This window comes from Xiphophorus maculatus, chromosome 19 (assembly GCF_002775205.1).
Source record: "Xiphophorus maculatus strain JP 163 A chromosome 19, X_maculatus-5.0-male, whole genome shotgun sequence".
Classification (NCBI taxonomy): domain Eukaryota; kingdom Metazoa; phylum Chordata; class Actinopteri; order Cyprinodontiformes; family Poeciliidae; genus Xiphophorus; species Xiphophorus maculatus.
In genome coordinates, this window is record NC_036461.1 from 1,396,428 (window position 1) to 1,409,417 (window position 12,990).

The following is a 12,990-nucleotide window of genomic DNA, read 5'->3' on the forward strand; positions in this document are numbered from 1 at the left end:
ATTCATGCACTTAGCTGGATGAAATGTGTTGTAAATCAGATATAATTGGTTGATAATTAATCTATATAAAGAAATGGGTCACCTTTATGATTACATACCTGTTATTTACACAAACTTTATTCTCAGCTTATATAACTTTAACCTTTAACCTCTCGATATTCACAAACCGAATAAATACAAGATCAGAAAAATCTGTAATAAGAGACAGTTTATTGACTTACAACTTGTTATATATCAAACACATACATGAAGTATAAAAAATTCACTTTAGACAGAAAAACAGAAATATTGACATTTTAAAAGAGGCGGAGCCTCATTACATCATCCTGTTGGTGTTTTTCAGCAGAGAAAACTGTTTACAGGAGGATAAACCAATGGATGGAAACAGAATCATTTTACATTCTTCATTCAGCCTTCAGCAAAGACACACATTTAAAACGTAACAGTAAATACCAACTGCAAGAACAGTTTTTCTGTAGCAGTTAATGTCAACCATTTAAAGGTTATTCCACCAAAGCTCTGTCAGTAGGAGGAAGTTGTTCACAGAGCGAGAGAGAGAGCCATGGCAGGGAATCAAGAGAAAGAACCAATTCTGCAGAGCAACCTGTGCATCCTGTAAGTTCATGGCTGCAGGAAGCTGCTCGCTTTTATCTGCATAACAGAAGAAAATGTTTTGCAGTGAGACGTGCAGCAATATCCCACAGAGCATTTCTATATGTCACATAGATGGATTCAGTAATACAAGTTAGTCATGTCACAACAAACATCCAAATACACAAAACAGTTAATAAAATAAACACACATGGAATAGCGACCATTAGAAGCTTTCATACACAGAAGTCCTGCTTCCTTCGTTTGACTGATTAACTTCATTTCAGTCCATTACTTCTATAATTATGAAACCTGTGTGGTGATGCTGGTTAATTATCAGACAGCTCTCATGGTCTGCATGACTTCCTGTGAGAAATAAACGTGATGTCCAATCACAGAGCTGCTCTGGATGTGAATGGATCACACCTTCATTCCTCTACCCACAGCGTTGTTCATGCATGTCTTTCATAGTTTCCCTTTCATTCCATGTATAACAATAAATATACAGAAACTGCAGCAAACCTCCATTGTAACATTGTGATGCAGTGGAAATGAAATATGTACAAGGAATTATAAGATTAAGATTTTAAAAAAGATAGACTTCCTCTCTCCAGACGAATAGTCAAAAATAAAATATTACAACCATGTAGGTTTCTGCTGTTATTTTTATTTAGAAAATGAATGTGGAATCCTTCATCTGAAGATCTGTTGGGATCTGTTGGGATCCCTGATCTGCCTCTTGAGTTTAGGAGAGGGAAAACAAGCTTCAGTGAGTTTCAACAGTTTTTTTATGTACATATTATTTTTTTAAAACATTGTAAGTAGGAACCAGATTTCTCTGCTCTTGTTAGACGTAAATATGAAGTTTGGCCACAGCAACATCTATAACGTCTAGATCTACTTGTCCCTGCAGGGTTCCTGAACACGATGCCTTGTTGCTAAATATCAAACATAACTTCATAAAATGATCTCTGTATTATTTGACTGGTTTTTAGGGGACATCATGGGAACCCTTTCAAAACTTTCTAATCTAAACACAAACAGGTTAATTTTGATTTATAGCAGGAACCTGAACGCAGCTGTGAGGAACTGTGTGGTTTTCTCATGGTTTAGTTTTGCGGTCTCTAGGCCTGTCACGATAGCAAATTTTGCTGAGCGATTAATTGTCTCAAAAAATTATTGCGATAAACGATAATATTGCCTGAAGACCTTTTTACACTGATATAATGGAAATGACGTAATAATGCATGTGATTTCCTGCCAAAGATAGATACACTTTATTTTCAAAATAATATTTAACACTGGAGCTGATAAACAAAATAAATAAAACAACCAAAAACAAAATGGATTCTCAGTCTCCATTAACAAAAAATGTACTTGATAAAAACTAAACAACATAAAGCCAAAGTGGAAATAAATACTGCATTCAACCAAAAGATTATGAAGTCTGTATATTATGTTGCCCTTCAGTAATAATTAGATTTAAATAGAGAAGATGGGCACATCCACTACCTGATGCAATAATTCACACTACAGGATTTTTTGCTCCTATTTTTCCCCTTACAACAATCTTAGCATGTTGGTCTTTCTAAGATTGTGTGGTGTGTTACGGTAGATCATCGTTGCCCTCCGATCTAAATCATGGTTTTTTCCCGACTGGGATCTTAACTCCACCTGTTGAATGTGACAGGCAGCCAATCAGAAAGCCAGGATTCCCCTCCTGTTTTCTGAGGGGAAATTATGGAGGGGAATCCCAAACAGCTGACACGGCACAACCCGAAGTCCAGCAGACATTGGAGATGATATGTTGAAACAACATTAATGTTTATTCAACATGCAAAGAATATAGAAATGACAAGAGGAGGAGTTGGAGCGAAATTGTTACCGCAGTTGATAAACCCGGTAACTTTTCAGCTGTTCTTCGTTAACGTGACGTAAACAGGTTCTAATGATTTTCATTCAGTCAGGACTTTACACTGACACTAGCCACATGCATTGCAGGTAGATTGTAGTAAAGCATTGATTAATGCCTGGTTTTAAAATTAGTTCACTGAACTTGTAGCCATTATTTTGTGCCCATTGTTGGACACCACAGGGCAGGACCGAACCCGGTGGAACCGTTATACCTAGGATTTCTGTCGGCTAATGTGTGGTCTGCCAGGTTTTAAAAATGGGCCGACAACTCTAAGATCGTGTAGTGTGCGCTGGGCTTTACACTAAGGAAATGAGGTCAGAGGTCAGTGGAGAGCACCGGAGTTGAGCCTTTTTTCATTCGGTGTCATTAACAGAAAGAGAAAAGGGCCGGAAGAGACGATAATGCCGATAATTAAAATGACGTCGATAGTTTTAATTTATCGTACGATTAATCGATTTATCGTTTATCGCGACAGGCCTAGCGGTCTCTGATTTTCTTCTCTTCTTCTTCCTCTGCTGAGGTTCTGCTCATAAAAACAGTCCTAGTGATACAAGAAACCAAACATTAAAACGTTTCATCTCTGTTCTCTCAGACTTAAAGTGAAGCTCTAAAAGATGTCATTTGTATGATTGTTTCTGCTCTGACGTCTGATCTGCTGCTCCTTCCTCAGTAGTTTTACACATCTGAAGGTTTTTCTCCTTTCTATTTTTATTATTAACTCATGGTTTTGTTTGCTTGTTGTGGTTTTTTTATTCAATTCATTTCAGTTTCACAATTTACAAAAACGTAATCTCAAGGCACTTTTCAAAAAAAGTCCTTTCAGTTTAGTCAGATCCATTCCAGTTGATCATCTGTCAAACGGCACATTAACCCGGGCTTTTATTTGATGTGCATTTTTTATGTCTCCTTACTATTTGGGATTAGTATGACCTAATTTTAGTTGAAATTAAATTTTAGCTTTCTATGTGCTCTTGAACTATGTCAAAACCAATGCCCTCATATGAGGACAATGGGTCTGTTTTTGCATATACATTTCTCCTTGTCATTTGGGATCATAAGGACCCAATTGGCCTAAAAATGAAATTTCAGCTTTCTACAATAAGTGGTTATCTCAAAACCCAATGTCCTCAGACGAGGACATTGGGTCTATCTGTGTGACGATAAGACCATTCAATCAATGTTATTATTTACATCTGTGTTTACAAAAATGTAATGTCCTCATATGAGGATGCAGGGTCTCAGGAGGTTAAGCTGTTTATTCAAATTGGGTTAAAAAGTTTTCTATCTAATCAGATTGCTTCAAGTTTGAGCTCTAATTATTTGGGAATGGTCATACTGCAGCTAAATGCTTTAATATTTGTTAGAATCTTTTTTTCTGAAGAAGTTATAAAAAAGCTTTTGGAACCATTAAGTCAAACTGGCTGGATGAAGAAAATCTCTCCAATCCCACCTGGAGGGAAGTGGGATTGGAGATCATGAGGCTCGTTCACTCACTCGCTCACTCACTCACTCACTCGCTCACTCATTCACTCTCTGTGAGGTGCTACATCTGTTTTATGGTGAATCTTTTCACAAATCTAATTTGTTCATATTTAGTTTTCAGATTACTGTTCAGACTAAAGGTTTGGCTGAAATACTTGAATTACTCATTAATTCACAATAAAGAAACCAGCAAAAATTCTGAATGACCCACCAAATGTTTACAGTAAAACATTAAAATAGCTTAAATACAAACCTGAATTAAAAACGTCTCATAGAGGAAGTGAGTCAGAACTAAGAGGGATGAAATACTGATAGTTTTGTTCTTGAACTTCTAAGAGTCATGGTTGGAGTCCATTTGTGGTTCCACAGCAGAAAAAGTTCCTTAACTTTTTTCCTGAAGTTTCTTCCGACAATGACGTAGAGGATGGGGTTGAGAACGCTGTTGAAGAACGCCAAGTAGGTGAAGATCTGCCCACAGAAGGACTGGACTTTCATAGAGCTGCAGTCTGTCAGTATACCGGCCTTGTTGAGCCAGGTTGGGACTTCCCGCAGATGGAACGGGACCCAACAGATCAGGAACGCCAGCAGGACGGCCAGCACCAAAGTGTTGGCCTTGTGATTATTTTTCTTTGCATTTACTCCTTCCATAGATCTGTTTCTCAGAGATTTGAGGATATTGACAGTGCAAAAGAAAATGATGGAAATGGGAATAAAAAACCCTAAAACCAAAATCATCGACTCCGTCGTCTTTAATATAGTTGGATCAGCTTCACTACAGGAAGTAATATTTCTGTGAAGTACCAGTTTCCTGTTGATAAATTTTGGAACACTGAGAATTAATCCCAGAATCCAAACCACAACACAACTAATTTTAGCAAATCTTGGGCGACGCATTTTTTCTTGGGACAGTGGATGGACCAGAGCCAAATAACGATCGATGCTAATCAGAACCAGGAAGTAGATGCTGCAGTAGACGTTCATCAGGATGCTCACGTTGACCATTTTGCACAATCCAAGACCAAAAATCCAGTCAAACTTATTCCAAGCGTTGACGGCCCAGAAGGGCAGGAAGGAGACCAGGAACAGGTCGGCAGCAGCCAGGTTGCTCAGGTAGATCTCAGCCACGGTGCAGGGCTTCTTATGGAGGATGAAGACCATCAGCACAAAGATGTTCAAAACAATTCCCAGAACAGAGATGGACATGATGTACGCTGGGACATAAGTGAAGATCCAGTTGTCAAGTGAGCAATTATTAGAATTTGTTTTGTCTCCATCTTTAGCCAGCGAGGTCAAATTAGCAGGGAGGCTGCAGAGAAATGATACAAAATAAAAGCTAAATATTAATGGTGCGTTCACACCAAACGCGTTTTGAGCGTCAGGCGCATCTGGTTTACATTTAAAGTCTATGTGGAGGCCCGTCGAGACGTGATTTGAACCGCTTGACGCGTCCATAGCGTTCAACACTCAGCATAGACTTTGAATATAAACCTGACGCTCAAAACGCGTTTGGTGTGAACGCACCATGAGATCAGGCAAAGTGAGTTAAACATTATATATGATGCTATTACAATCTAAAAAACTGATTTAAAATTGTTGCCAGCTGGCCTGAACAGTTTAAGTGAGCCCTGAAAAGTATCTGCAGAGGCTATTAATATAATTGTTCAGTAATATTAATTATTAATTATTATAATTACTTATAATTATAATATTTCTTTTACAAGAGAGACCTGACCAACCCTGGCAGCATGCAGAGACAGAAAAACGAAACAAAGACATACCGTTACAACACATAACCACAATAACATAAACTTATTTTTATGGCTCTATTTGGACTTTGTACTTTATAGTTTCAGCTCAGCCTGTCCCTCATGTTCTCTCTGGACATTTCCAAACTTACCAGTTGTATTTTTTACCTTCAAATGTTTCTTCAAACTGAATAAAACATGTTGAGACAAACTCAGTCTGTTATTTGATAGAAAGAAAAACCTGCTCTTCAGCTTTAAACGCACTACAGTCATCACTCTGCATGCAGTCATAATGCTCATTACTTTGCATAACGGTAAATATTGTTAAGTTGTAGGTGGCAGTTACTGAATCTTAGATGTTTAATTAGGAATACGCAGTAAAACTTGTGCATACCTGGTGGATAAAAGAGCCATTGTCCAGAGGAAAGCAACCAACAGCAAGTCCCCTCAGTTCTTCACTGCGCCTGTCCTCGGTGTGTGTGAGAGTGTGTGTGGAGTGTGCAGTAGTAAGTAAGCGGTTTGAAATGATGTGAGCTGTCTTTAAATATGAGATGACTTGCTTGGTTCCCTCCCACTCTTCAGACGTCCCTCCCCAGTTTTCTTTCTGCTGCTGCAGCAGAGCAGAGCTCCTCTGGACTCGGATTAAACCCGTCAGTCAGTCAGTCAACTCAGGAACAAAGCTGCTTTTATCTTCCACAATGGTGAGGGATGACTAGGATGGTTTTTCTCATTTCTACACATTAGGAATAATTGTGTTTTACCATTAGCTCATAAAAGCCTGTTCAGTGACAGTCTGCTGCTTCCCAAGTGCCGGACCAATAGATTTAAGAACTCTTTTGTCCCCCATGCCTTCAGACTGTACAATTCCTCATTGGGAGGGGGGGGGGGGGGTGACACAGGACAGAGGGTGGAAGGAGTAGTGACCTGTTGTTGCGCAACATCCCCCCTCCCCCTTCTTTCTCTACTCTCTCTCTACTTCCTCTTCTGAGAGGGGAGATGTGCTACCAGCTCTCCTTCTAACGGGTTAATTGAGTTTTCTAAATCTGCTGGGATTTATCCTGTCCAGAACTGAAGTAAACTCTGTTTAAACTGGTTTCGAGAAACGATTCGCCTGATTTTTGACGGCCATCATCCAGGTGTCCCACCCTTCTTCCCCCTGTGAATTAGCCAGACTGAGCAGCCTACAGCCAACTAGTTTCACAGAGCACACCTGTTAACGGTCGCTCCTTCTCTATTTTACAACTTGCTCTTGTTATTGAACCAGGTAGGTTTTAGTGACTCAGTGAGTCCCAAGGATGTTGTTTTACATTTGGGCTACCAGCAACTTAAAAACATTTTAAACTTTTTCCTCTCCAGAATCAAACATCACAGCTATTTTACAACCATCAAAGAACTTTAAGGTGACTCATTAACTGAATGTCCACAACATCTTTTAGATTTTCTTTATGCTAAATATTTTATTAGTAAGGCAGTTTTGCAAGGGTCAGTACAGCTTAATTCAGTAGCAGAAATAATCAAATAAGTAAAATCAGTCATCTAGTCTATCTTTCCCTACTGCTGATACTGAGAACTAAAAAAAGGAACCTTTGAGAGAGACGGACGGAGTTTGGCGTTTCGAACCCCAGACCTGGCCTGATGATGAAGAAGGTGCTGCAGCAGGAGGAAGATGTTGATCGGCGAAGGCAGGGATCTCTGTAGGTCTGATGAGCTTCTTCTCCACATGGATGGTGAGGTCACACTGGACTTGGTCCTGGCAGGAAGGAAGGCACCAGCTCTTCTTCTTTGTCTTTGCCTTTGTCTTTGTCTTTATCTTCATCTTTGTCTTTGGGCTCTGAACCCAGCTGATGAGAGAAGTGCGATTCAAAGCCACAGGTTGTGGGCCTGACGGGTTGGTCCCCATGAGCAGGACAGTCTTCGGCTCTGTGGCCCCGGCTCTTCTTCAGCTGCAGAGTTCTTTGTCCATCTCGATCTTGGCTCGAAGCTGCCTGGAGGATCCAACCAAAGGTTCCTCTTTTGCTCCCACCTTTTATAGGGTTTATCCACCTTTTGGTGCGTTAGCATTGGCTAGCACTGATGCTGTGCTTGTTTCATTGGCTGTCTGCTTGGACAGATGATCTCATATCCATCACTGTCTTACAGACATTTTGTCCTGATGTCTGTGCTGATGTCTCAGGGTTGATCAACCTCCTACATCTGTTGCCTGCACAACCTTTTCTCTGAAACGTTTACGTTGTTCAATCTGTTTCTAAATAAGGCATTGATCATCTCTGCTCTCCTGTTAGTTCCCCTTTTTCCCTTAACCTTTGACCTTTCACCTACCATCTACCTCCAACATATCATTGATGTTTAATTGCAGTTACACCTTTTTACACCATTTCAAGTTCAATGTCAAAATCACATTTATATCACATTTATTTTCTTTAGCTTCTCTGATTTAGCATTCATTTATGATTTTATAACCATAACTTATTAATTATACTTATTATAATCTTAATGTGAGTTATTACAGATGTTTTTCTGAAAAGAAACCAAGAATAATCCATGATTCTAATTATTTGATACCAAAGTTACAGTTACTTGTTTTTCTTGTAAGTGTTCCCACAAATGTACGTGTAAATATTATTATAAGTAAATCAATATTAATATAAGTATTTTACTTTGAATCTTATCAAATTACTCAAAATATTTAGACTTTCATTCTTTAAACTTTCATGCTTTAAAATAAGGAATAGTCTCAGCTATTTTTATAAATCTGCAGGCTGGAAACTTACTTCCTCTTTTTCCAGGAAACCTGCTTTTCCTGCTTCATGACTCTCTCTGACTGACTATGATTTCTGATGATTAGATAGAAAAAAGTAGAATTAAAGCAAAGTTTGCATGAGACAAAAACAACACACACAACCAGATTTATTTTATTGACACTTAAGTCTACTGTTGGGCCTAGATGTCACTTGAGTGATTCATTTTAAAGATAACTTTATTTATTATTACTGTTAAACTAAAATCTCCAGCATGGGGAAGTGGGATGAGCTCGGATTTTCTTGACAGACCCCTTGTATTTTTCTCCATACTTATCAGGTCAAACCACATAGTGCAATACGATATCACTGGTCAATCTATCCGCCAAATTATTATATTTTTTTTGTGTTGTATTTATATTTATTTATATTCTATATTCTTATTCCTTGTTTCTTGCATAATTTAAGGTTTTGGTTACTCACATTTAGTGTGTACCTTAGTATTTAATTTGTATTTTGTATTCTTTTGCACTTTTGCTTACTGTGTGTTATCTTTGTTTTTTGCCTGGGAGCTGCTGCTAACTTCCATTTCCTGAGGGAGTCTTCCCAAGGGATCAATAAAGTACAAGTCTATTATCCAGTGACCCAACCTTGTTTGGTTCTGAATCAATTATTTAGCAACTTTCTTAAAGCATTTATGAGGGAACAATAACCAGGATTATAGATCCTCTGTTTTCAGATCTCAGACACAAACATCTAAAAAGAATCTAATTTAAAAAAGTTTTAGAGTCTAAGTGTGATGATCTATAGATGTTTGGACTTTTAGTTTCTTGTGTTTTGTGTTTGATCATTTTGTATTATTTACTTAGATTCTGGCCTTAATTTGCTTTTTTGTGTTTGAGCCACTTGAGACAGCCACCCTGGACCTTACAGAGGACAATTCACTTTTGAAATATATTTATTTTCTTTTTGTATTGTGTATTGTGGCCCAAAATAGCATTTCTGGATTCCTGAAGTTTCTGTAATTTTGCCTCCATCCTGTCTAAACTCTCCCCGCTGCGCTGTGGGGGAGTTTTAGTTCAGCTCCTTCCATGTTAACCCTTTGAGAAAACAACAATATTTTTTCATTTTACATTTTTTTATTCCTGTAGAACAGCAGAAACAAAGTTTGGCGTTTTTCCCTCAGCTGTGCCACATTTCCCCTAATCAGTGAATCTGCTTCTCTTTTACAGCCTCAGCATTTGGACTCCTGATATTTTATTGGTCAGTGCTGCTTTTTCTTTTATTTCCTGATTTTATATCCAAGCTCTTTGTCCATTTTAATAAATTCATGTTTTATTAAACCTTCCACTAATGCAGCTTTCAGGAATCTGTCTGCCCCTTGGCTCTGCCAAACAAACATTACACAACTTTATTACTGTTCAGTTAAATTACCTTTCTGTAAACACAACTTTAAACTATAAACTGAGTTAAAAAAAACACTTTAAATCTAACAAACAATGACAGTTTGATAAAAGGCATCTCATTTTCCCCCCAAATTCAGTTTTTATTTTTCAGAAATCCTAGATTTACAAAGTGGACTCGTTTTAAAACACATCAAGTGACTTGGTTACTGACTCAAATTTAAATCATTCAGTAGAAAAATATCCAGTTATGCACAGCAGCACACAAAAAGACACAACAGAAAGACTTTATTGCAATAACAATTTACCTTTTTTACAGTATGAATGTGATGATGTATTGTGCAAAGGTGAATCAGTGGCTCCGTTAACAGAAGTCAGAACGCTGCAGTCATGTTGAGTCTGTTTCAACCCGGCCCGTAGAGACGCAACCCAACCCGGTTCTGGTTCTGTCGTTTGTTTCCATGGAGACCCCCGTGAACCTCCAGCTGATGGAGGTTCTGCTCACGTTGACCCGAGTCTTTTCAGCGTGCGCATCAGAATCACTATCCAAACTGCAGCTGCACAGTGCAACAGTTGGTAGCACTGCTGCCTTTCAACAAGAAGGTCGTGGGTTCAAATCCCTGCTGGGAGTCGTTCTGCATGGAGGTAGCGTGTTCTCCCTGTGCATGCCGGGTTCTCTGCAGGTACTCCGGCTTCCTCCCAGTCCAGAAACATGACTGCTACGTTGATTTAACTCAGAGGAATAACTCAGCTCCTGACTCGTTCTCTTTGTGGTTCTAATTATCTGAGAATGTAGAAATCTAATTTATTCCTCAGCCTCATGAATCCAACATATTGTAATTATAATAGTCTAATAGTGCATCAGCTTGCTGCCTGCGGTCAGGTCTCTCCCAGACGGCTATTAGCTAAACCCGGGCTCAGAGGGTCACATTGCACTGACTGCCTCCTTCCTCTCTTACTGTAAACAATCGCTTAGTAATTTTCTTCTGAACTGACTTGATGTTCCGTCTGAACCTGTTATAGACGGAAAAAACAGATAAACGAGGAGCAGAGAAGAATCTGATTATCCTCCGGGCTCAGTAGAACTGTTCTGTTTCCAATTTAGTGCTCAGCAATAAGGATGCCTGCTGTACCTTTACAGCCAAACGGCATGATGAGAATACAGGAAAAATATGTTTTAAAATCTGAAATGCATTGGTTTCAGGAGTTGTGAATGTAGAATGCAGAGTTTCTGCTAAGCTAAAAAAACAAATGCTGAGTCAACATGACTAAATGCAGATCTACATCAAGCATACAGCATGTGATCCAGTGCTGATGCTTCAGATTCAGGGTCCTGCTGGTTCTTGTCAAAGTTCTTTAAAAGATCTGCCCAGTTTGTGTTTTATGCTAAATACAAAACAGATGTTAACTTATTACTCTTCACAGGTCTGTCCAACAAATCAGTCAAACAGCTGCAGCTGATCCAGATGCTGCTGCTGGCGTTCTCACTAAAACCAGGAAGATAGAGAACATAACACCAGTTTTAAAGTCCCTCCACTGGCTCCCTGTAGCTCAAAGAATAGACTTTAAAATACTGTTGTTAGTTTATAAATCACTGAACGGCTTAGCACCACAATACATTAAAGATCTGCTTTTACTGTATCAACCTTCCAGACCTCTCAGATCTTCTGGTTCTGGTTCTGCTCTGCATCCCCAGAACCAGAACCAAACAAGGAGAAGCAGCTTTCAGCATCTATGCACCACGAATTTGGAACAAACTTCCAGAAAACTGTAAAACAGCTGAAACACTGACTTCTTTTAAATCTCGACTAAAAACCCACCTGTTTAGGATTGTATTTGAAACGTAATCAATTACAAATTTATTGATGGAACTTGACTTAATGATTGATTCTATGTTGCATTGTGATTCTGTGTTTGTTATGATGTAAAGCACTTTGAAATGCCTTGCTGCTGAAATGTGCTATACAAATAAAATTTGATCGATTGATTGATTGATTATTTATGGATGCAGTGTTGCCTCAGATCAGAGCTAATCCTGAGTCACACCTACAGCATTACCATGGAAACTAAAAGACTTTCCTGAAATTCCTGAGCAGCACCTCAGTCATGCTAACCTTAACGACCCGTTACTGGACCCGTTACCAAGCGGGTCCAGTAGTTTCCCCCACAAAGAAGTGTGTTCATCAGAGTGTCAGAATGGCTGCTGACAGTTTCTATTAAATAATTAGCTTGGTAGCGCTTCAGTGCTAGTGGAAAATTAAAGCTGTCCTGCCTGGAACTGTGATTAAAGCCAGTCTGCTGAACATATTTAATACAGAGCCGGTTTCCAGACAACACTGTGCTAACTGTATTAATCATTTTCCATATGGGAAAGTTTAAAGTAGGCGGAGTCAGCTTCTAATGTCAATCACACTTTTTCCTCTCAGGCTGTCAGTTTAATGACAAGAAAGCTTGAAAAGTAAGCTGAGCTCTGAGGCAGGAAACAGTTGGGAAGAAATACAAAATATAGAAAGTAATAGAGTAGACTTACAACAACAGGGTGGAATTATATATTAGGGCTGAATAGTAGCAGTGCTGCCTTGCAGCAGGAAGGTCCTGGGTTCAAATCCCAGCCTGGGGTCTTTGGATGTTCTCTGTGCATGCGTGGCTCAAACACAACGTCTGTTCATGTGAAGTGAAGTTTAAATTCCTCAGAGCTTCAGACAGAGACAGGAACTGCAACCTGAAACTGTTCCTCCATTCTGGGTCAGCCAGCTGCTTCATCTCTCTGTCCAACTCCTGTCCTCAAGGGCCAGCTCCTAAAACTTTTTAACGTGTCCCAAATCCAACACAGCTGAATCAAAGGGCTGAATTACATCCTCAGGTTATACAGAATGATGCTAATGACCTGATTAACTGTAAACTAAATGTAGCTCAAGAGTGTTGACAGATAAACTTCTAAACGTTGTAAGACTCTGACAGCCAAGGACTGGATAAAAAACACTTGATGATGAGGTCAGAGATCTTGGCCCCTCTGTGACCTTTAACCCTCACAAATCTGACGCACAATCAACATCCGCTAACAATAGTGACGGACAACTGAGGGTTGATTTCTGCTTCTAAGCTGATCTGATTGG

At 39.1% G+C, this 12,990-nt stretch overlaps 1 protein-coding gene and 1 long non-coding RNA gene across 2 annotated transcripts in view; one reads left to right on the forward strand and one right to left on the reverse strand.

Moving 5' to 3' along the window:
- LOC111612134 overlaps positions 1 to 12,990 on the forward strand; it is a 41,816-nt gene that overhangs the window by 17,914 nt on the left and 10,912 nt on the right. The gene's annotated exons all lie outside the window — the stretch shown is intronic.
- LOC106700319 (B2 bradykinin receptor-like) lies at positions 194 to 6,236 on the reverse strand. The gene is made up of 3 exons (XM_023352153.1): positions 6,128 to 6,236; positions 4,242 to 5,294; positions 194 to 651 (listed from the first exon to the last, which is right to left on the reverse strand). The coding sequence occupies exons 1-2, from the start codon at positions 6,145 to 6,147 to the stop codon at positions 4,280 to 4,282; spliced, it is 1,035 nt and encodes a 344-aa protein (XP_023207921.1). The 5' UTR covers positions 6,148 to 6,236; the 3' UTR covers positions 194 to 651; positions 4,242 to 4,279.